Source organism: Balaenoptera musculus, chromosome 4 (genome assembly GCF_009873245.2).
Source record: "Balaenoptera musculus isolate JJ_BM4_2016_0621 chromosome 4, mBalMus1.pri.v3, whole genome shotgun sequence".
In the NCBI taxonomy this organism is placed as follows: domain Eukaryota; kingdom Metazoa; phylum Chordata; class Mammalia; order Artiodactyla; family Balaenopteridae; genus Balaenoptera; species Balaenoptera musculus.
The window spans coordinates 49,589,011-49,611,026 of record NC_045788.1 but is presented as its reverse complement, the minus strand read 5'-3'; the positions used below and the strand labels follow the sequence as shown (position 1 = coordinate 49,611,026).

At 38.5% G+C, this 22,016-nt stretch overlaps 1 protein-coding gene across 6 annotated transcripts in view; it reads left to right on the top strand.

Annotated features, from left to right (window-relative positions):
* The window catches only part of PLD1 (phospholipase D1), a 212,905-nt gene that overhangs the window by 138,942 nt on the left and 51,947 nt on the right, over positions 1 to 22,016 (top strand). For all 6 annotated transcript variants that reach the window (XM_036850657.1, XM_036850658.1, XM_036850656.1 and 3 more), the window contains 5 exons: positions 5,912 to 6,040; positions 6,763 to 6,881; positions 8,372 to 8,485; positions 18,408 to 18,518; positions 20,924 to 21,012. In XM_036850657.1, the coding sequence (XP_036706552.1) occupies positions 5,912 to 6,040; positions 6,763 to 6,881; positions 8,372 to 8,485; positions 18,408 to 18,518; positions 20,924 to 21,012 (562 nt within the window). The remainder of the gene's footprint in view (positions 1 to 5,911; positions 6,041 to 6,762; positions 6,882 to 8,371; positions 8,486 to 18,407; positions 18,519 to 20,923; positions 21,013 to 22,016) is intronic.

Sequence of the window (22,016 nt, the reverse complement as noted above, 5' to 3'; positions counted from 1 at the left end):
ACAGCATTTGCTGATGCACTGCATATGGGATGTGGGGGACGGAGAGGACTCTTTCCATTAACTACATTAAGTTACAATTTTAACTTTTTAATATGAAAAAAGTTAATTTACTTAAATAGGAAAGCCAAAGGATAGTTGAGTCCTTCTGGGGCAGTGCTTTGCAAAGTCTATTCCTTGGATCCTGGTGTTTCTCGGGGGGACTCTGAGGATAATACTGAGGGCCCCGGACCCTCCTACCTCTATTGGTACCTGTGTCAACCAGAAAAATCCCACATATATTATTTTATATATTGGACTGCCATGTGAATTTGTATTGGGGAAAAAAAAAAAAGGAAGTTCTACTATTAATAATGAAGGAAGTTTAAAGAGCACAGCTCTACATTTAAATCATGTAATGACTTTTAAACTTATATTGTCTTATAGGACTTGAAACCCAAATTAAGCACAGAGTGACTCTTCATTATAAGTTTGAAACTGAATGTTTACTTGAGTTAATAACTTCCTTTCCTGAAGATATGAACTGGATTAGCTTCTCTGCAGTGTTTCACTTGAATGCAAAAGGCCATGACTGAATGGGGCTCCTAGCGAAGACCCGTTTTTTTGTTTGTTTGTTTTTGTTTTTGTTTTTTATGCTTCATTATGGGTTCCTTTGTTTTCCATCCCTTTTTTTTTTTATGGCCTGTGTTTTCTCTTTTTTCTTTTTATAAATTTATTTATTTATTTTTTTTTATTTTTGGCTGCGTTGGGTCTTCCTCCTGCACACAGAGTGGGCACGCAAGGTCACTGTGTGTTTTTAAGTAGAAAAAACTGCACTAAAATCAGCTCATCTTAAATGTGATTAGTAACTATGGTAGATTTCTATAGTATATATTTTAATTCAAAATCACTCAGCCATCTTCAAGATTTTTTTTCTCTTAAAATTATATTGCAAGAGGGAGAATTTCAAACACATGGTTTCCTTGATACAGTTATTTTAAAAAAGGGTTGAATTTTATTCTTCTTATATTTAGTAATTGTTTGCTAATCTTTTCCTTTTAAGCAAGATTTAATATATGGCTGATGGGGACAATAATTCTTGCCATTTAGTTGAGACAAGTGTTTCAAACTCAGATATCTAATCATAAGGGATAATGAAGAGTAGGTTAAGTCATTTCTAAACTGTTTTCAGTGGTGTAGAATGTATAACACTTATTTTCACTCTCAAAGAGCTTATTATCTAATAGGTAAGTGGTGGTATTACTAACCTAGTGCCTTAGTAATTCATCAGGGGGAAATATCCTCTGGCAAGAGTTGTCAGTGAAGCCTTCTCCACAACTGTAAACCTGATCCACAATGCCAAAATCCAAAAAGTTTCAAGAACCAAGAGATTTAAAAATATATATATATATAACTCATTGGGGACCTGTTTTGGAACTGGCCGTGAATATAGGCAGAAATTCAGTAGGTAGAGACTAAGAAGGGAGAGAAACAGGCACTCCAGGTAGATATTATATCTTAACACACATATGAGAAATGCCAACAACAAAGGGGGGAACCAACAGCAAAATGAAAAGACAACCTACTGAATGGGAGAAGATATTTGTAAACGATATATCTAATAAGCAGTTAATATCCAAAATATATAAAGAATTAATATAACTCAACAACAACAAAAAACAACCCAATTAAAAAATGGGCAGAAAAGCTAAAGAGACATTTTTCCAAAGAAGACATATAGATGACCAACAGACACACAAAAAGATACTCAACATCGCTAATTGTTAGGGAAATGCAAATCAAAACCACAATGACATATCACTTCACACCTGTTAGAATGCCTATTATTGAAAAGGGAAAAAATAAAAAATGTTGGCGACCACGAGGAGAAAAGGGAACTTTCATGCACTGTTGATGGGAATGTAAATTGGTGCAGCCACTTTGGAAAGCAGTATGGAGATTCCTCAAAAAATTAAGAATAGAACTACTGTATGATCCAGCTATCCCATTTCTGTGTATTTACCTAAAAAATACAAAAAAAAACCCTAATTCAAAAAGATACATACACCTTTATGTTCATTGCAGCATTATTTACAATAGCCAAGATATGGAAACAACCTAAGTGCCCATCAGTGAATGAATGGATAAAGATGTGGTAAATATATACAATGGAATGCTGCTTAGCCATAAAACAAGATGAAATCTTGCCATTTTCAACAACATAAATGGACCTTGAGAGTATTATACTAAGTGAAATAAGTCAGATGGAGAAAGACAAATACTGTGTGATTTCACTGATATGTGGAATGTAAAAGACAAGGAAACAAACACAGAAACAAAATAAATAAGCAAACTAAACAGAAATCATTATGTAGATACAGAGAACAGAGTAGTGGTTACCAAAAGGGAAGGGGTTGAGGGAGGGTGAAATGGGTAAAGGGGATCAACTGTATGGTGATGGATGGAGAATAAATTTTTGGTGGGGAGCATGCTGTAGTGTATATAGAAGTAGAAATATAATGTCATACACATGAAACTTACATAATGTTATAAACCAGTGTTACCTCAATTAAAAAAAAGAAATTAGAAGATTCTGGATTTTAGAAAGGTAATACAATACCTATACTCTGTATTATGTTACACTCCTGGCAAAGTCCAGGAAATACCCTATAAGCAAATTGTTTATGTTCGTGCAACAACATCGAGTGGGATAAAGGAAGATAATAACCTCAAGTTCGCGTCAGGTTTTGCTAACAAATGAGCTGTGAAAAAACATTTGGATTTTCAGAGCTTTTGGGTTTTGGAATTGCTGTTGATGGGTAGTTAATTTGTATGGATTGGGCTGGTGGGATATAACTGTACCAATATCTGGAGAGTCTTGAAAGTCAGGCTGAGTCATTGACCCTCATTCCTTAAATGCTGGAGAATCCCTGGGGAGGTGGAATTTGGAGGGGGTGGGGGGTGGAGGGGAAGGGTAGGGGAATAAGGGTGGTATTTTACGAAGGTCATACTCGAGTCATGGGGGCTCTGACTAGCTTGTTCCAGTGGGCCCAAGAATGAAGTGAGTAAGAGAATATTTTTTCAGAAGAAAGAATCAGCAAATTTCAATAGGGTTTGAGAAGTGGTGATGGGGAGGTGGGTGGAGAAGACAGTGAAGAAGTGAGGGGAGCCAAAGGTGATTCTGAGGTTTTGCTTGAGAAACCATGAACAGAAAGCAGAAACCTCAAGGGAAGACTTGATTTTGTGGGAATGACGGTGATTCTAGTGCTACGCATGAGTTTATAGTTTGGTGGGACAACTAGGTAGATGAGGTCAAGTGAGGCATTGGACGTGGCTGTAGATCTAGAGCCCCAGTGAGAAGCCAGGGCTACAGGGGTACATTTAGGGGAAAGCTGGGGAAAACCTTGTGAGGGAGGAGGAGCTAGGAAAGAAGATCAAGAAGGGTGAGTTGGAGTAATGGTAGGGGAGTGCAGCCTTGGAAGCTAAGAGACGAGAGAAAAAACAGAAGGATGTGGCAAAGTCAGAAGACACCGGGTGAGGGGCAGAAAGATACCCTCTTCATGAACTTCAGCAGCCAGAGTCTGGGCCACCGATGGATGAGGCTTGCAGTAAACTGGCATGAAAAACCGCTGCCAAAAGACAAGGCAGATGCAGTTATGAAATCAACTGGGAGCCAGATATAGACTAATAAGAACCACCTCAGATCGGCATTGCTTATGTAAAAAGTCCTCCTTTTCTGCTCATACGTGTTCATGCAATTCTGAGCAGTAATTGCAGTAAGTAGGAGTATTTTGTTATGTTTAGCCCTAATACTGTTTCATTTGTTCTGAGGAGGACCCTGATTTATTTGGATTAGTTTAGGCCATGACTAAAACCAAAACCAAATTTGAACTGTGAGCAGGTTGAACTCAATTAGCACCAAGATCATTATCTGAGACTAAGAATTTGCTTTGTTTTTCTTATCAAAGCTGATTATTAGGTGAGATTTTTAAACAAGTATATGTGTATACATATAAAGATTTAGCCTGGAGTTTCTCAACTGATGAAAACAAATTTTATATATAATATATATATATATTTTTTTAAATTTTACTTTGGAATTGACCCACTATTTACCTCGTTCTTTGTCCCCTTTTTTTCTTTTCCTGTTTTTTAAATAAACAAAGTGCCATGCTTACTCTGAGAGCCTACAGGTGAGCAAATAGACCTACCAGTACTTTGGCCTTTCAGTCTTAGCAGGAAAATAAATCACTGGGAGAAATCAACAGAATTCTATTTTTAACATTATTAAATTTTGTTCATTGTTAGCATTTTAAAACATTTTCCTTTTACAGAAAATTCCAATACCCTTTGGAGGTTAATTATTCAGTCTGGGATAGAATACTAGCAGTATGTGTGGTGATTGTTTAAAAACTTCTGCTCTGCAAATGCTTATTGATTGCCTACTGACTGCCAGGAGCTATACCAGGCACTGAGGGGACACACTCCCCACCCCAGAGTTTACAGATGAGTGAGTGGGGAGCAGGGAGGGAGCATCCTTACACAACTGGGTCACAGAGTCAGAGGCCCGGAGGTGTGCAACTGTTAATGGTTCTACAGCAGTGCTAGGGACTGCCTCTCCCTGCTGGGGTCTGGGAGGTGTCTCTAGGACAGATGACAGCTAACGTGGCTCTTGAAGGAGGATGAGGAGTTCAGACCAAGAGGGAGGGAAGAACATTATAGGCAGAAGGAATAATGTGCCAGCTGCATGATGAACCAAGCCTGTCAAAATCAGTGAGAAGTATGGTGTGCCTGGGGTCTGGGTTGTGTGAGGAAAACAAGGACCAGAAAGAGAGATTGTCAGCAGTTTGAGAAGAGCTCTCTGTGCATACTAAACCCTTAGGATTTGACCCCCCTCTAGGCAGTAGGTCATCCTGGAAGGCTTTTAAGCAAGGAGTCTGCATTTTTAGAAGGACAGCTCTGGGGCAGCGTGTTGGTAGGGAGACCAGTCCGGTACTCTCACTGGCTCCTGCACGTGGTACCATTTATTCATTCAACAAACATTTTTGCATCCAATGTCTGTCTGTTAAGTGTCTCTTTTGTGCCAAGCGCTGCATTTTGTGATTTGTAGTTCTGCTAGTTTTCCTGCTTAGTTGTCTTTGTGATCAGCATATTCCATAAACATACAAACTATTTAAGTCAACATATTTACCCTTAAGTAAAACGTTCCCGACAAAGTTCTTTGTGAAATATTGCAGTGGATCGCTGCTTTTGCGCCTGTGCCGTCATGAGCTTCTGTCTATTGTTACACTTTTTATGGATGTCATTTATAATTTTAGAAAAATAGAATGTTAAAGCCCAAAAGATCTTAGATGTCATCTGGGCCAAATGTTTCCTTTCACACATAAAGGATTTCTGACCCAGAAAGATGAAGCTCAGTGTCACTTAGCTAGTCAGTTCCAGGGCTGGAACACAGGTTGTCTGCAAATTTGAGGTTCTTGCATTTGGAGATGCAAAGGACAAGAATTATACGTTAGATGTGCACCATATTGGTTGAGGAAAAAGAAGGACATGACTTCTTTGTGGCCTCTGCGTCTCATGTTCCTCCACCTGACCTGACTTTACTGCTCTCTCATAGGCTCTCCTAGCAAGTTCTTTATTCACAGTTAACCCTGTGATCCATTCCTCCAGTGATCTGGTAGATGGTGAGAATAAGAATATTAAGTTTCACTGTCAAATGATGGACCTGATTATAGCCCCAACTACCCACTAATAGTAAATTCATGAGGGTTTTACAACCTTGTCAGCCCACAGCCTCATGAACACATGCTGTCCTAGTCATGAGGCTTAAGAAGAAAAGTTAAGAAGTCTTTAGGTGTTTAATAGATAAGAGATGAGCCTCCCTCTCTGGGGTCCGCCTGAACCAGTCTCTGAGTGGGTCTTGCTGCATTTACAGACACGGGCTCCATCCGAAGTTTACAGACAGGTGTGGGAGAGCTACATGGGGAAACCAGATTCTGGCATGGAAAGGACTACTGCAATTTTGTCTTCAAAGATTGGGTTCAACTTGATAAACCTTTTGCTGGTAAGTACCATGGTAGTGGGGGGCTGCTTATATTTTGTCTTTACCTTGTCAGCATCTCAACAAGTATGCATGTGCATGATCTAATATCTTTTGTTTTGTTTTGAATATTTGGTAAAACACTGGAAACTATGATTCAGTCATATACTTAAGGGCTTTTCCTTATAGTAAGAAAAGAAAATGAAATAGAGCTTACTTGTTGGAAATCTCCAGCTTCCATATAGGCATATTTTAGGGGGGTAATAATCTGTAATTCTCCAGGAGATGGTTCCCTTCCTTTGATCATCTCCTTTTTTTCTGCATATCATCTTCATCTTCCAGCATTAAAACAACACATTTCAGATTAGCACTGTTTGTATATCTAACAGGAAATAGGAACGTAGCTTAACATTATTTCAACAGGATAAAAAAGAAAAATGTAATGTCAAGTACACAGCTTTAAATACTTTGTACCAACTCACATCTGCCTTGCCTAGTGATTATCTAATAAATGAAGTGGAAACATACTTGGGAGAGGTGCATGGGAGACTGTGTTCCCCAGTGTGAGATCTATGTTTCTCTTGACTATAAAGGCATTGTTCTACCCAAGCCAAGTCATATACACACGGTGGGCATTACCACATTTTCTTACATGCATCGTAGTCAGGGTCAGAGCTGGGGTCAGATGGCTTGTGTGCCTCTGGGCACAGAAGTTAGTGAGGACCTTGCCTGGTGCACCCGGGCAGATTTCATTGACAGGCACTCCACCCCCCGGATGCCATGGCACGACATCGCCTCTGCGGTCCACGGGAAGGCAGCTCGCGACGTGGCCCGTCACTTCATCCAGCGCTGGAACTTCACAAAGGTACGTAGGTGGTTTTAGCATGATTCAGTCCACATGAAGAGAGACAGACCAGGAAGAGGAGGCGAGAAGGGGCTGCAGTGGCCGCAGCTGTGCTACCCATCTACTCTTGGGTGCCCGGTTGTCAGAGTGCCTGGGTCTCTGAGCAAAAGAAAAAAAAAATATTCCTGAACTTTCACACCACAGACAATTCAGAGGGCGGAGGGATGTTGCTACTATCACAGCCTGTGGTTTAACCCTTTGAACACTTGGGACACTCAGTGTCGTTTAAGCATCTGGCCAGGGCTGATAGTCACGTGGAGGGCTGTCGGGCTACTGTAGGGGGATGGGAGCCTCGTTCAGGTGAGAGAGCTGGAGCTTGCAAGGCCTTCCAATCCTGGCACTGCCCTGGGCCCATATTGCTACAGGCTTCTGAGAGGCAGTTCTGAGCAAAGTGAACGGCGTTAGAAGATGGAGGCAGTTTTCTTTTCTCCAGTCTGTGTCTTCCTTAGTATGATGCCTTCATTACTTGTAAGCATTTGACCTAACATTCCTAAGTTAAGTACCTGTCGTCTAGGTGTTATTAAGATTCCATTTTATTTATAGAGTCTTAATAAAATAAATAAAATGGTTTTATAGGCATTTTCTCCTTATAATTTGGAGATAATTTGGAAAAAGATTTAGTTTTATTAACAACTTAAAGTGTCACCTTATTTCCATTTAAATAACATTATAAACAGTTAGTGGGAGCTCTTAGAAATAGTGGAAATATTTTTAACAAGAATTTAGAGGCAAATGAATGAATAAACAAAAGGATAATATTTTTAACTTATTGGACTGACAAAGATAAAAACGCTGCAGATACCTACAGTTGGGTTTGGGATCTATGATGGTCTTATACCTTGCTCCTGGGAGGATAAATTGGTATAACTGCAGAAAACTTTTTAAAGGTATGTAACCTTTGACTCAGAAAATCTATTTCAGGTACTTAAGCTAAAGAAGTTACTCAATAAGTCATTTATCTTGACATTGCATCTAATAATTCATATAAAATGAGAAACAGCTGACATCCTCATTAATAGAAATCGTTAAACAAATTATGATTGTTCCATGCCATTTTACTATGAAATTATTTTGAAATGATATATAGTGCTTTACTGCTGTTGCAAGATACCTACAACGTAGTAAAAAGTCAGTTTATAAAATAATCCCATTTTTGCAATTGTATACTTCTATAACTCCAGGTTGTATTTAAGTTTTCTTTAAAAATACAAAGCAATAATGCTCACTCCAAAAGGTAAAAGAAGGAAAAAGGGAGTTTTCTGTCCCTGGGAAATAGACAGAAAACAAAAATAAATAATCTATTGCCTCTTCACCTAGAAACACCCATTGTTAATATCTCTTTCCCTTTTTCTTTTTCAAATGAACCTGAATTTTTTTTATAATCACAAAGTAAGGAAGACTGGAACTGTTTTTTAATTTGAATCTTTTTTACCTGTTTTTCTTTATTTTAGATTATGAAACCAAAATATCGGTCCCTTTCTTATCCTTTTCTGCTTCCAAAATCTCAAACAACAGCCCATGAGTTGAAATACCAAGTGCCCGGGTCTGTCCATGCTAATGTACAGGTAAGTCTGGCTTTTCTTTTTCATGAAGTACTAGTGGGTACAGTCACTCTTACTGGACTAAATGCCTATTGGCTTCAAGTTTTGCAATAAGGACAACTCCAAAGCAAATCCAAATAGACCTTTTAAAACTTAGTATTGTATTTTCTATTTTAAATGTACTCAATTTATCCTCTTGTTAAAACTCTCATATAAATATAATAAATGCATATCTTTAGAAAAGGCCACTCAAGGAGAGGCTTGTCCTGTAATTCCTTCTGAAGTGACTCTAGCAACATGATACCCAGTAAACCTGGAGCTGATACCAGTGAAGTACCAGGAATACGGCTGAAACTTAGCATATAGGAAGCTAGTTATAGTTCAATCTAATTTTAGTTCCTAATTAACCAAATGCCTTTTAGAGACACTTTTAAAAGAATGAGAAGTTTGCTTATTAAAGTAACAAAATTTGACCACATCCAGTACAACATTCTCAAATTACCAATAAGAAAATTAAGACCCAGTGAAACTTTGAGACTTGCTCAGGGTCATCGAGCTGGTTATCAACAGAGGTGGAGCTTGAAATCCTAGTCTAGTCCACTGTTACCCAATCTGCTCCCTGTACCAACTCCAGCTCAAGTGTCTTGAGATCATACAGGGACAGAACTAGGATTGCATTGCCTTTTGTTCAAAGTCATCACTATCGGCGTCAAATGTATTGTTTAAGTACAGAACAGATTGGTGTTTGCCAGAGGCAAAGGGTGGGATGGTAGGGGTGCAGAAATGGGTGACAGGGGTCAAAAGGTACAGCTTCCCGTTTTACTCTTAATAAGTCCTGGGATGTAATGTAGAGCATGGTGACTGTAGTTAACAGTACTGTGTTGTATATTTGAATTTTGCTAAGGGAGTAGATCTTAAAAGTTCTCATCACAAGAAAAAAAATTTGTAACTATGTGAAGTGATGGATGTTAACTAAACTTACTGTGCTAATCATTTCACAATATAGACATATATCAATTTTTTTTTAAAAAGTATTTTTTAAGTGAAGATCCAGTAGTCTGCTGCTGACATCACTATTATGGATTTATTTAATTTGGATATGGATTCTGGTGAATATGATTATATAAATGAAACGCCTAAATCAGTTACTTTGTACTGCGTGCAAGGAGAGGTGTGTGTATCTAAGAAATAAAAAGACATTTCAGACCGTAGATCAAATAATAGAACAATCAAAAAGATAAATCACTTAAGAGAATTACCTACAGCAAATACTTCGTCATCCCAGGCTAAAGGAGATAACTAATTTAAACTTAGAGGCACAGATAGATATGCATTCATATGTAAGTTAATGAATATTTTATGAACCTGTTTAATTTTATTCTACTTAGAGGGAAAAATTACCTGTGCTGTAAGATAAAATAGGAGCCTTGATATTAAGAAAATAAGAGAATTTAATTTAATATTTGAGATGGCATTAAAATTGACTCAGTGATCAACTTATCCAAGTTAGCCGATGCTAATTAAGCATCTGTTGAAAAGTTATTTCTGAGAATTGTGTATTTTTATGATTAGCAAAAGATGGTTTATCCCAGTGTTGCATATACATACATCTTCTAATGTTTTTTGGTAAAGCCCTGGTTTATGTATTCTCTTCCTGCCACCCTGATGAGGCAGATAGATGCTCTGCATGTCCGCCCTACAAAATGCCTCCCTTGGTTCACCTTCTCCCGATCACTGGATGTTGTGGTAGAAATGGAGCTAGATCAGTGACTTCTTACATGCTCACATGTTCATCCCTGACATGCCCAGGCTGCCTGCACTCTACGAAGCCAATTGATTTCAAAGGAAGTTTACCAAGGCTCATTAATTCATTTATTCAGTGAATTTATGTCTACTAAGTGCCATCTGTTTGCACAGTCAAATCATCAGTGCACACCTGGGTACTGAGGAGGCAGACAAAAGGAGTTCTCTGCCTCTGGAAAAGGAGTTAGATGGGGGAGAGGAAGCTGTGATGTTAAAGAATTCAGTTAACAAGGCAAGGTGTGGTCTAGGACCAAATGCCAGTCTTGAGAGTATGGACCAGCATGCCATGAGGGGTTGGCAAATGAGAGGGACAGAACTGGGTTCCCCCTTTAAGGAATAAGTCTGCTGTTCAGAAGATGGTAGAACCAACTGCAGCAAACCATTTGCTCTTGAAGGGGTAGTAGATGAGGTTCAGACAGCATAAAGACAGACTGGGGATGCCCTGAAGTGCTGGCCTGGTTCATTTTGACCTGATCCTGGAGGCATTAGTGAACTTTGGAATGTTTTTTTGTCATCTGAGAGGAAGCATGATACATGAATGTTTTATGAAGATTAATCTAGATCAGAGTTTCTCTAATTGGGTTTTGCCTGTGAAATGCTAATAGCTATTCCACAAAAAAAGGTTTCCATGGACAGATAAGTTTTTGCAGATTTTTTTTTTTATACAGGAGAGTTTAATTTTTATTTTTTTTATTTATATTTATTTTTTTTGGCTGTGTTGGGTCTTCGTTTCTGTGCGAGGGCTTTCTCTAGTTGCGGCAAGCGGGGGCCACTCCTCATCGCGGTGCGCGGGCCTCTCACTGTTGCGGCCTCTCCCGTTGCGGAGCACAAGCTCCAGACATGCAGGCTTAGTAGATGTGGCTCACGGGCTCAGTTGCTCCGTGGCATGGGGGATCCTCCCAGACCAGGGCTCGAACCCGCGTCCCCTGCACTGGCAGGCAAATTCTCAACCGCTGCACCACCAGGGAAGCCCGCAGATTTTTAAAATATAGGACTTCTTAGTGCCTTCGTTATGTCCACGTGCATAATGAAATTACTAAGACTGAATATTCTATGAGCATTTCCCAAGCTTAATTGATGTAGGATCTCTCAATTTGTCACCTATTTCCGTTTTTCCAAACAAACACACTTTGGAACCTAAAGTTTATACATGTGAAAAACTTATAAGACTAGAAAGGGAATGAACACAAGGAGACAAGTAAAGAGACTGCTATAGTAATTCTAGAATACACAAATTTTGTATTTATAAATTAGTATTCTTTTTCTTAAAGGAGACTCCCCCATAGTTGAAAAAGTTTTAGACCTCACGAAACATCTACTGGTTGCCAGTAGATGTTTTGCAGAACTGCCAAAATAACTCCAGTTGTGAAAACAGTGGGCACCACCAGGCAGTGCATCTTTTTGAAGACAGGAAAATCTGATATGACCAGACACTGAAGAAAAGACAAGAAATTACCCTGCTCCATTTCTCCTTTTCTGTAAAATTCTGACCACAATATTGTTTCACTTCACATTACTTACTGGCTCTAAACATTTTTCACCTTGTTCTAGGCATTGTTGTTGTCAAGTTATAAATGTATAGTGCTTAGCCGGTAAAAGCAATAATCTAGTCCAATCCCTGGTTTTCCAGAGAATCCAGAAGACATCAGGGAGATAGGGACCTGGCTGTGTAGGAGGCTACTTAAGTTTTAAAAAGTTTATTTTTGTATTTTCAAGTCTTTCATTCTCTCAGTTACCGTGTGGCAATAGCCAAATGACTGTTAAATACTCTTGGTTGAGAAATTTAATAAAACTTAATAAAAGTCTTCTTATTCTTTTTAACATTGATTTTAACATAGTTTTTAACATAGTTTATTGTTCATAACATAACTTAGAGACCACAAGCTTAATTAACTGGAAAGGAGTGATGTAATGTAGCCAGGGGAAGGGGCAGACTGTATTCAAATTCCTGTCTCACTACATACGAGCTGTATAACCTTGGGAAAATTATTTCACCTCTCTGAATGCGTTTCCTTCATCTTTAAAACAGGAAACACAATAGTACCTGTCTCATAGGGTTGTGGTGATAGTTAAATAAATTAATCCATGCAAATCACCTAGAAGAGTATACTAGTTTGAATTCTATCAATATTAGCTACAACCTTCAGGCATTCCCTAGTGTTTTCAAAAGTTTGCAACAAAGAAGCTGACATTTCTCTGGATGGGTCACAGGCTAGTTCTGGATACAAAAATCTTTATACTATTTATACCATATATATTGAAATGGAGAGAGAAAGAGCATTGGACACAATAAAGTAAATAATAGATAAAATTCATGTTGTTCTTGGGCTTCCCTGGTGGCACAGTGGTTAAGAATCTGCCTGCCAATGCAGGGGACACGGGTTCGAGCCCTGGTCCGGGAAGATCCCACATGCTGCGGAGCAACTAGGCCCATGCACCACAACTACTGAGCCTGCTCTTTAGAGCCCGCAAGCCACAACTACTGAGCCTGTGAGCCACAACTACTGAAACCCGTGCGCCTAGAGCCCATGCTCCACAACAAGAGAAGCCACCGCAATGAGAACCCTGCGCACCGCAACAAAGAGTAGCCCCCACTCGCCGCAACTAGAGAAAGCCCGCGTGCAGCGACGAAGACCCAATGCAGCCAAAAAAAAAAAAAAAAAAGATTTAAAGAAAAAAAATTCATGTTTTTCTTTTATCTGCAGAAGGGAACCCAGTTATTTAATTTTTTAATACAAAAGCACTGGGCCCGATCACCCTTAGGCATGTACTACTGGTGATTCCACACCAGCTACGTGCATAGCTGTTGCAGAAGCTATGGCCGACAGGGCCAGCCAAGGAGACTAGAGCTACAGCAGCCAGAATGGAGACCTGCCCTCACCAACATGAATTTCTGCTTCTAAAAAAGTCATCCAGACCTGAGAGCTGACTTCAGCAACTTCCACTGACACTTTAAAATAATCTTGGGTGTTTCCCCTCAGTGCTGGGTATTCTCAGAAGCCTGCCAAGAACACTCAGAGAAGGCATAGCAGGAGACAGGCGTGGGGAGGGGGTTGGAAGAAAGATGATTCTGAAACTGCTTAGGCACAGAGTTTATAAAAGAACTTGTTTTCTCCCTAAAAAGAACAAACTATGTTGCTGAATGCTCTCGTTGCCACTTACGATAAATGACCAAGACAGAGGACATCTGACATGTCTATTAAGGTAAAAGAAAGTGCTTGATGCCAAATTAGCATTAACACGGAATCAATACGTGGAACAATCCTTTTTATTAAATTGGGCAGCTTATAGTAGAAAAGTCATTTCTTAGACAGTCATTGCCAAGAAGTTCTACCAAACTGAAGGAAATATTCCACTGGAGTCATGTCTTCAATCTCTTTGTCTATTAAAAGAAAAGAAAAACTATATAAAGGCAAATGTAAATGACATTCAAATTACACTATTGGAAACATTTGTTCCTACACTTGGGGAAAATGTCCAAAAGACACTCCAAAGGATGTCAATGTAGGAATCAATGTAGATTTCAAAGGACAGCAAAGTGTTTTGTATAGTGATAGAACAAAGTAGGTAGGGAAGGGTGAAAGAAAGCCACTTGATTTATTTCTAAGGAAGTTCCTTAACATAGAAGCTGCTTTCTGTTTACGGACCAGGTCTTCCTGCAGTAAGACTTCCATGCATCTTGCTGTGGGTCTTGACTGGCTGAAGCCACGTGAACAGGGAGTGTTCACTCAGTGCCCAGCATTGCACTAAGTTTTTTATGGAGCATCTCATTTAATATTCACCAGTCTATAAATTATGGTCCTCTTTGACCCCTTATTCTACAGATGAGGAAACTAAGACTTTGAGAGGTTATTACACAGTGAGTATTGGACGGGATGAGACTGGATTCTAAGCAGTCTGCTTCCAGAGGCTGAGGTCATAACTGCTCAGCAGAGAGACTGTTTCCAGTAAGTCCCAGGATGGTTGTAACCACCAAGGGCCCCAGTAAGGCAAAGCTGCATGTCATGCTTGCCTTTTGATATTATCCTCTGTTGCCGCAGACCCAAATCCAGCCCAATCCAGCCCCAACTCTCCTTTTGCTTTCTGGCTCCAAAGAGCCCTCAACTCTACATTTTTTCCTAGGACGTCTCTCCCCTTAAGTCTTATTCTTCAAAAAGCACATTCTCTTCCTTTCCTTCAGCCTCAAGTTTAACTTTTCCCTATTGCTCAGGCCAAAGGATCACCCTACTCGAATAATGACACACTGTGCTGTGAATGGATGACACTCAACTGTAGAAAAATGGTTCTTAGAAGGAAGAGCTTGGAATTCCCTGGTGGTCCAGTGGTTAAGACTCCGCACTTCCACAGCAGGGGCCCTGTGTTCGATCCCTGGTCAGGGGAACTAAGATCCCACAAGCCATGTGGCGCAGCCAAGAAAAAAAAAAATAGAAGGAAGAGCTTGGTAGTCTGAGGCAGGTTCTTGAACAAAGTCCATTTCTGCTGTTCCTTGCCTGCAGTGCTCCTCAATACAGACAGGAAGAATGAGGCCCAATCATTTGAGCACTTCTTTTCTCTCCCCAACCCATGCCACCTGTGAGCTGCAACATGGAGGCCAACTTCTGCATGAGAGACAAAAAAAAAAAATATATATAGTGCTTTTGTTCCATGATCGACTTGGGAGCTCAGAGAAACAAAAAGGAATTAAGATATCTACTGAATTTATAAGGAATAAAAAGCATTGCAGTAAGAGAACAGGAACTTGGGACAAATACTAAGAAAGTTTTGAAAGTTTTCCTTCAAGAAGAGATTTCTGTATTTTAAGCCACATATTCAGCTTGGGCCCACTGTATGTAAGGGGATTAGAGCTTGTGGATAAAGAGAAGGTTATCTTTTAAGAAGTCAAAAAATAGGACACAGTACAAAGGAAAATGACTGGTTTTAGTTACAATCTTGAGGCTAAAACATTAAATCAGAAATATGCCCTTTATAAAGGGCATAAATATACTTTAAAATTGTGTATTCAAACTTGAGGTTTGAAAAGTGTGGGTTAGATTTGATTCTCAATCTACTTGGGTCAGTAAGATAAGCCACATTTCTGTGTGTGTAAGGAGGAGTTTGAGGCTTGTCTCAGTTACATTGGTTTGAAACAGAAATGCAAGACAAGTTAGCCAGGTCAGTTAAGAAAAAGAAGTGAGTAAATCTTAAATTTGAAACAAAAGTAAGTCAATCAAAATGTCTTTGACTTACTAGATTTGTTTACAGATTTCCTAGAACATCAAGCATTTAAAGCAGTGGAGTTGGTCCCTGGTTCGGGGTAAAAGAGAAATTCACATTTTCAGTTTATCTTGTGGTGATAAACAGATTTTAACTAATCAGAATCATAGTAAATGAATAATAATTCCAAGTAATTTTTTTCTGTATTACTTGAAAGATATGTTCAAGTTTAACCAAAAATGACGACTTTTTAAAGTTAAATGAGTTTTCATTTTGAGAAAATGATATAGATTTGGATTCAGACAATAAGACAGGTAATGCTGAACCCCCTTAGGATGTAGGCAACCCCCCACCTTCTATGGTTTTATAGGCCTCAGGGGGGCTCCCCTCTACTTTGCTTACTCTCTCCCACAGGCTGATGCCAAAATGGTCTTCTTTTGGCTTACAAATGTACTTATTATAAACATTTAACTGCCTTTAGAAAGGAAAACTTTTACCATTATCCTTCACAAGAAAGACGGCAGATATGTGACCTTCATGCTTTCCCTTCATGGCTGCCATTGGCCTTCAACCTTAGATTTCTTCCCCAGTGTGTCTAGTTCCAAGAATCCGCTCTTCAACATAGGTGTCCAGGAAGACTTGGAATCAATTAGTCTTGACCTTCGAGTTGAAACTTGCTTGACACTCCTGATTTATGTATTATGCAAATGAGTTTATTAAGTCTTTGAAGCAGCAAATTTTGAGAGTGAGAAAGGAAAGAAAGTATAAGGTTTTGGGATTTGAGGGCAAGACTAGGACATTACCACCAAGGGTGGTGTATAAACTTTGCTCATAGCTTTTTAGAGAGGTAGATCAACCATATATCAAATATCTACTATGTACTGCATAACATAGTGCTTTGTGTTTGTTATGCCATTTTTTTTTCTTTACAACAGCTCTGTGTGGGAGTGTGTGGGTGGGCAGGTGTGTGTGTGTGAGAGACAGAGACAGAGACAGAGAGAGCAGTCTCAGGTGTTCAGAGGAGGAAACTGAGCCTCTGTGATGTTAAAATGACTTGTTCAAGGTGAAAGAGCTAGTAAGTGCAGAGCAATAGTGCATATCTCAAGAGTTCCTACCATTCCAGTATACTCTGCAGTTTTATACATTGTTTCCAGAGCAATATAGAATTAGATCAGGATGGGTGGCAAAAGAATCTTCTCAAGGTTGCCTGCAGTTTAGGGCTATGCTCCTTAGCAACAAAATTCAACATAAATTTGAGTGGACAAAGAATGGAAACCTCTATTTGTTCAACCTTTGTTATTTCTGCTGATGAACAATAATGCAGTTCCTTGAAGATTATGTGAATCAAGCTATTTTCCAAGGGTGCATTATATTTACCTAAATTTTTCTTGTGAGATATTTGACTATTCTTGTTCACAGTTAAATTTTCCAATTTCATTATACATATTCATCTGATAAAATTAAATAAAATGCTTTGAGGGAACTATATTGTAATAAATACCTCATAATGAATAAAGAAATAACATTTTGAGGATGGCACAGTCAGTTTTAGCAAGTATTAGGTTTGAATTTCAGTAGCCTTATATGTGCAATTTTTAAAGTTATTGATTAAAGCAAGAATTTTACCAGACCTTTTATATATAACAGATATAAAACTGATTATGTATTGGATCACTTTATGAATTTCTAAGTATGGGCTATTCTTTTATTTTCAATTTCAGTTGACCTCATGAGGAACAGTTTCAATATTTATTTCAAATCAGGATTAGTGAATATATTTTTATAGTGATTCTTCTGTGATGAAACTCTATTGCTTAAGGAAAGTCCAGTAATAAGCATTTATTGACCACCTACTATATGACTAACATTATACTGGAACCCTAGTTAGAGTGCTGAAAAAAAATTACAACCAATGGATTCTTAGTGTTGAAAAGGCCTTCCATGTGGCCCGACTGTAGCCTGGCCGGACTACAGTCTGCTCTGAAGCGTCTCGGGCATGATCCACCACAGCTCAAATACATCCTCTAAGTTCTCATTAATAACAGCAGACACTTATGTACCACTTACTAGGTGCTTGGTCTCCTTCGGCTCACTGCACAGTAATTCATTTAATCCTCTCTACAACCCTATAAAGTGGATACTCAGTTTTATAGAACAGAAATCTGAGGCACAAAGAGGTTGAGAAACTTGACCAAGATCAAAGCCACTAGGTGGTTGAGCTAAGCTTTGAACCTAGGCAGTCCCACTGTGCATCTGTGTATTTAACATATATTCAGGTGTCTGAGCTGGATGCTCTTGTTGTAATCCAGGAGGAAGCAGGTGAGTGTCTGAATAGAGGGAGGTGGTATGAATGAGAAAGTTGAGAGTTGAAGTGACACACCAAGGATCAGACAGCTAATTAAAGCCAGAATCAAGATTAAATGTCTAAATGAATCTATTTGTCTTTTAGAATGTATTACTCTGAACAGTATCTATTTGAGGGAAAAAGAGTAATCACATTATCAAGTCAGAGCTAGGGTGACTGTATCATATGATTCAAACCAGGACACTTCTGAGAGTAAAAGTGGTGTTATTAATACATGAGGCATTCTGGTGTGATTGTGGGGCTATAACAGAAAAAGAGTGCAAATGGTCACTCTACTCATAGCCACCAAAAGAGGTCCTTCTGAAATGCTCTTTGTAGAAACCACATCTCCTGGTTTCCAATCTTGAATGAAAATAATCCTGGGTGGAAGAACATATATTCAGGATTTCCAGCTGGGCCCCTTCATTATGGATGATGTTTAAGGACCAGTTCCCTACCTACCTACTCTGCCTTGGCCCACACATGATACACAAGCCACTGTAATCAATTAGTTGTTTGGAAGAAAAAGATGGGCTTCATTTATTAATACCTCTGGTGTCATCTCCATCGTCTTATGTTTGCTCATTTCTGCTTGCTGCCTTATAGTTGCTCCGTTCTGCTGCTGATTGGTCTGCTGGTATAAAGTACCATGAAGAGTCCATCCACGCTGCTTACATCTATGTGATAGAGAACAGCAAGCACTATATCTATATAGAAGTAAGTCTTGCTCGTGTAAATTGGTATGACAACCTGCCTTCCTGTAAATATCACAGAGACTGCAGGGTCCCCGAACTCAGGACCTGCTACATTAATAAGTGTATGTTGAGATGTGAAGAGGTCACCTGAATTTTGATTCCCCCAGCATACCTGACATTCACTTTGCATTTTCATTAACTCGGGACTCTAACAGGAATCTCCCAAATCCTTATTATTAAAATGTATCAATTCGTAATATTATTAGCCAGAAATATCCCAGCATGGAGACGTAAGTTTTGATTTGGCTTGAGTTGGAGGGTGTAAATGTGAGGCATGTGCTGCTTCAGGAGAGCACACACAGGGGTAAGCTGTTAACATAGAGACCACTGGATGCCTGTGGTTTGGGGATGTTGGAGTGGGGAGAGGGCAGGAAAAGGAACATGGAAAAGGGAGATGTAAGAATAGCAAGGGCAAGTACCACCTTCTTCAATTCTGGGTCAACTACCATTCATTATAAAGCTTTTTCAGTTCTCAGAGTTTGTGTGCAGAGACTAGGAGAAAACCTGCGGGTACTGGATTTAGTTTGGGAACCTTAATTGTGCTTCAAAGTAGATCTGAAGCTAGTTCAGAGGACTTGGAAAATCCTTAAAAAATAAAAAGCCATGACAATGGAAAGATAACTCAGAGCACATCTCTCTTCTTTATTTTAGTATTTTCTTTCTCACTGAATTTAAAAATATATATGGAGAGAGATGGGGTCACTGGGGAAAACCGTTCTAGCCCTACTTTCCTTCCCCTTGAGTCCTGGCCCTATCCCCTTCCATGAAGTGACAATTAATTAAAGGCAAGTGGGAAAGAATTGGAGCTTAATTTATTTTACAGGCCTGGAGAAAGAGAAGGCTGATTAAAACTATTAGCAGGCTTAATGCAATGTGGTATCCTGGATGGGATCATGCAACAGAAAAAGGACATTAGTGGAAAAATTAGTGAATTCTGAATGAAGTCTAGAGTTTAATAAAACTAATACTATTAGTATTATTAATTTCAACAATTATACCATAATAATGTAAGATGTAATTGGCTGGTTCATCCATTACCCAGCATCCTTTTGCTTTGTCTCTTTTTAGTAGTATTAAATCAGCCTTTCTTTGTAACGCTACCACAGTACTAAATGAGGTCAGGAATGCCATATTGATACACATGGCTGTGGACATAAACTTGGTTGAAACGCCTGTAGCCGAGGTAAGCAGTTGGCATTCACCCTGCTCTCTCCAAAAAAGGAGAAGTGAAGGATGTGAGTCTGTGTTACAGCTGCTGAGGAATGCTAAGCTTCTCTGTGATATGAATTCAGAACAAACATGGTTTGGTTGCCCCTGAGATTTTGATTGTTTGATGCCCTAAAGGGAAATATATTCTCAAATGAGTTTTTGTCTTCCTCTAAGTTTGTCTTCTGGAAGCTGTTTACAGCTTTATGCACTTAAGTTTAAAAGCGTGTACAATAGTAAAAATGATAATGTGGCAAAAGGATGATAATCCTATTTCGAGTCTTTGCCTATATATCACTTTACCTAAGATGACTAGCAAAGATTACTCTGTGATGATTATACTTATAAATTACAGGTGTGTTATAACTATTTGTATAGTAAACAGAGCGTGTGATATTCATATTATTTGTACCTAATTTTCAATAATCCGTAATGTAGCAGCTAAATCTTTCATACCATTATAATAATAATGTTGTACCCTGGTTTTTTAGTAAGAGTTTTAAAGAATGTTGCATGAACCTATAAGCAGAAGTACTTAAAGAAAAAAAAATAAAAATATTTCTCTTTCCATCTTATTGGTTTATTTATATAATGCAACATACTTAACAAAAGAGATTTGTAACTACTTAAAATAGAAGTTCAGGAATAATAAGAGACCTAAACAAATGAGATAAGATCAAGGCAGATACTAGGAAATAGTGGAGAAAATTAGACCAGGATTCTGCCACCTACCCTGTTCAAAAATAAACTTAGCGTGAGATAGAATGTTTGCCAATACGGAATTTTTAATCAGAAGCATTTATACAATGTGTGAATCTGAAAAACCTGATTTCTCTATTAAGTTCAGAATGTTCCTACCATTCTAAGAATGTAACCTACAAGGAATTTGCATGATGAAATAATAGTTTAGCCTTCCACTTTACTAGGACGATATAGGTGATATTGCTTAGAAATGCATGAGACCCAGAGTGACATGAGACTTCTTTTATTCCCAGTGTCATTTACTTTCCCGAGGTGATTTTAGGAATCAGAACATATCTGCTAGGTGAAACATTTTTTAAAAAAATATCAATGTAGTTTTTTGTTATATGCCACATTTTCCTTATATGCATGCTACTAAGATAAGAAAAACTTATTATAAATCTCATCTGTTTTGCGTAGAACCAGTTTTTCATAAGCTGCGCTGATGACAAAGTTGTGTTCAACAAGGTTGGCGATGCCATTGCTCAGAGGATACTGAAAGCTCACAGGTAAGGTTCTTGGCATTTTGGTAGGAGCTGTTACTGCAGATGTTCTTGCATTTACCGCTAAAATGACTTTTGAAAGCCCATTTTTAAAATACTATCTTTTTCTAACAGGCATGACTTTGGTTCAACTACCAGTAGGTTATTGATTCCTTAAATCTGAGTCAGCTGCTGAGAATTTTTGAGTCCATTTTTGAGGGGCTCTGAATGCTCCCAGAGCACAGTCATTTTTTCCTGGCCAGTCTCTTTCCCACGCATTAGATTTGTGATTTGATTTATTTAAAGGCAGACAGTGAGCTGTGTTCACTTAAAACTCAAAGCAAAATAGTCATAACGTTTTTCCATGGGTTATATTTAAATTCTTGTTACCCTCTGTCGTATTTTTTCAGGGATTATTTTCTTTAATAACACTTTTATTAAGATATAATTCACATACCATACAATCCACCCAAAGTGGACAATTTAGTCATTTGTAGTATATTCACAGAGTTGTGTGCAACCATCGCTGAATCAATTTTAGAACGTTTTCATCACCCCAGAAAGGAACCGCATACTTATTAGCAGTCACTACCCATTACCCCTTTTCTTAGCCCCTGGCAACCACTAATCTACTTTCTTTCTCTGTAGATTTGCCTGGTCTGGTCGTTTCATATAAATGAAATCATACAATATGTGATCTTTTGTGACTTGCTTCTTTCACTTAGCTTAATGTTATAGAATGTACCAGTATTTCATTTATTTTTATTGTCAGGTAATATTTCATTATCTGGATATACTTCATATAAATGGATTTATCCATTCATCAATTGGTATATATTTGGGTTGCTTCTACTTTTTGGCTATTATGAATAAAGATGCTATAAACATTCTGTACTAGTTTTTATGTGAGACATGTTTTCATTACTCTAGGGGTGGAATTACTGGATCATATGGTAACTCTATGTTTAACATTTTGAGAAACTGTCAGAATGTTTTCAAAAGCGGCAACACCATTTTACATTCCCATAGTG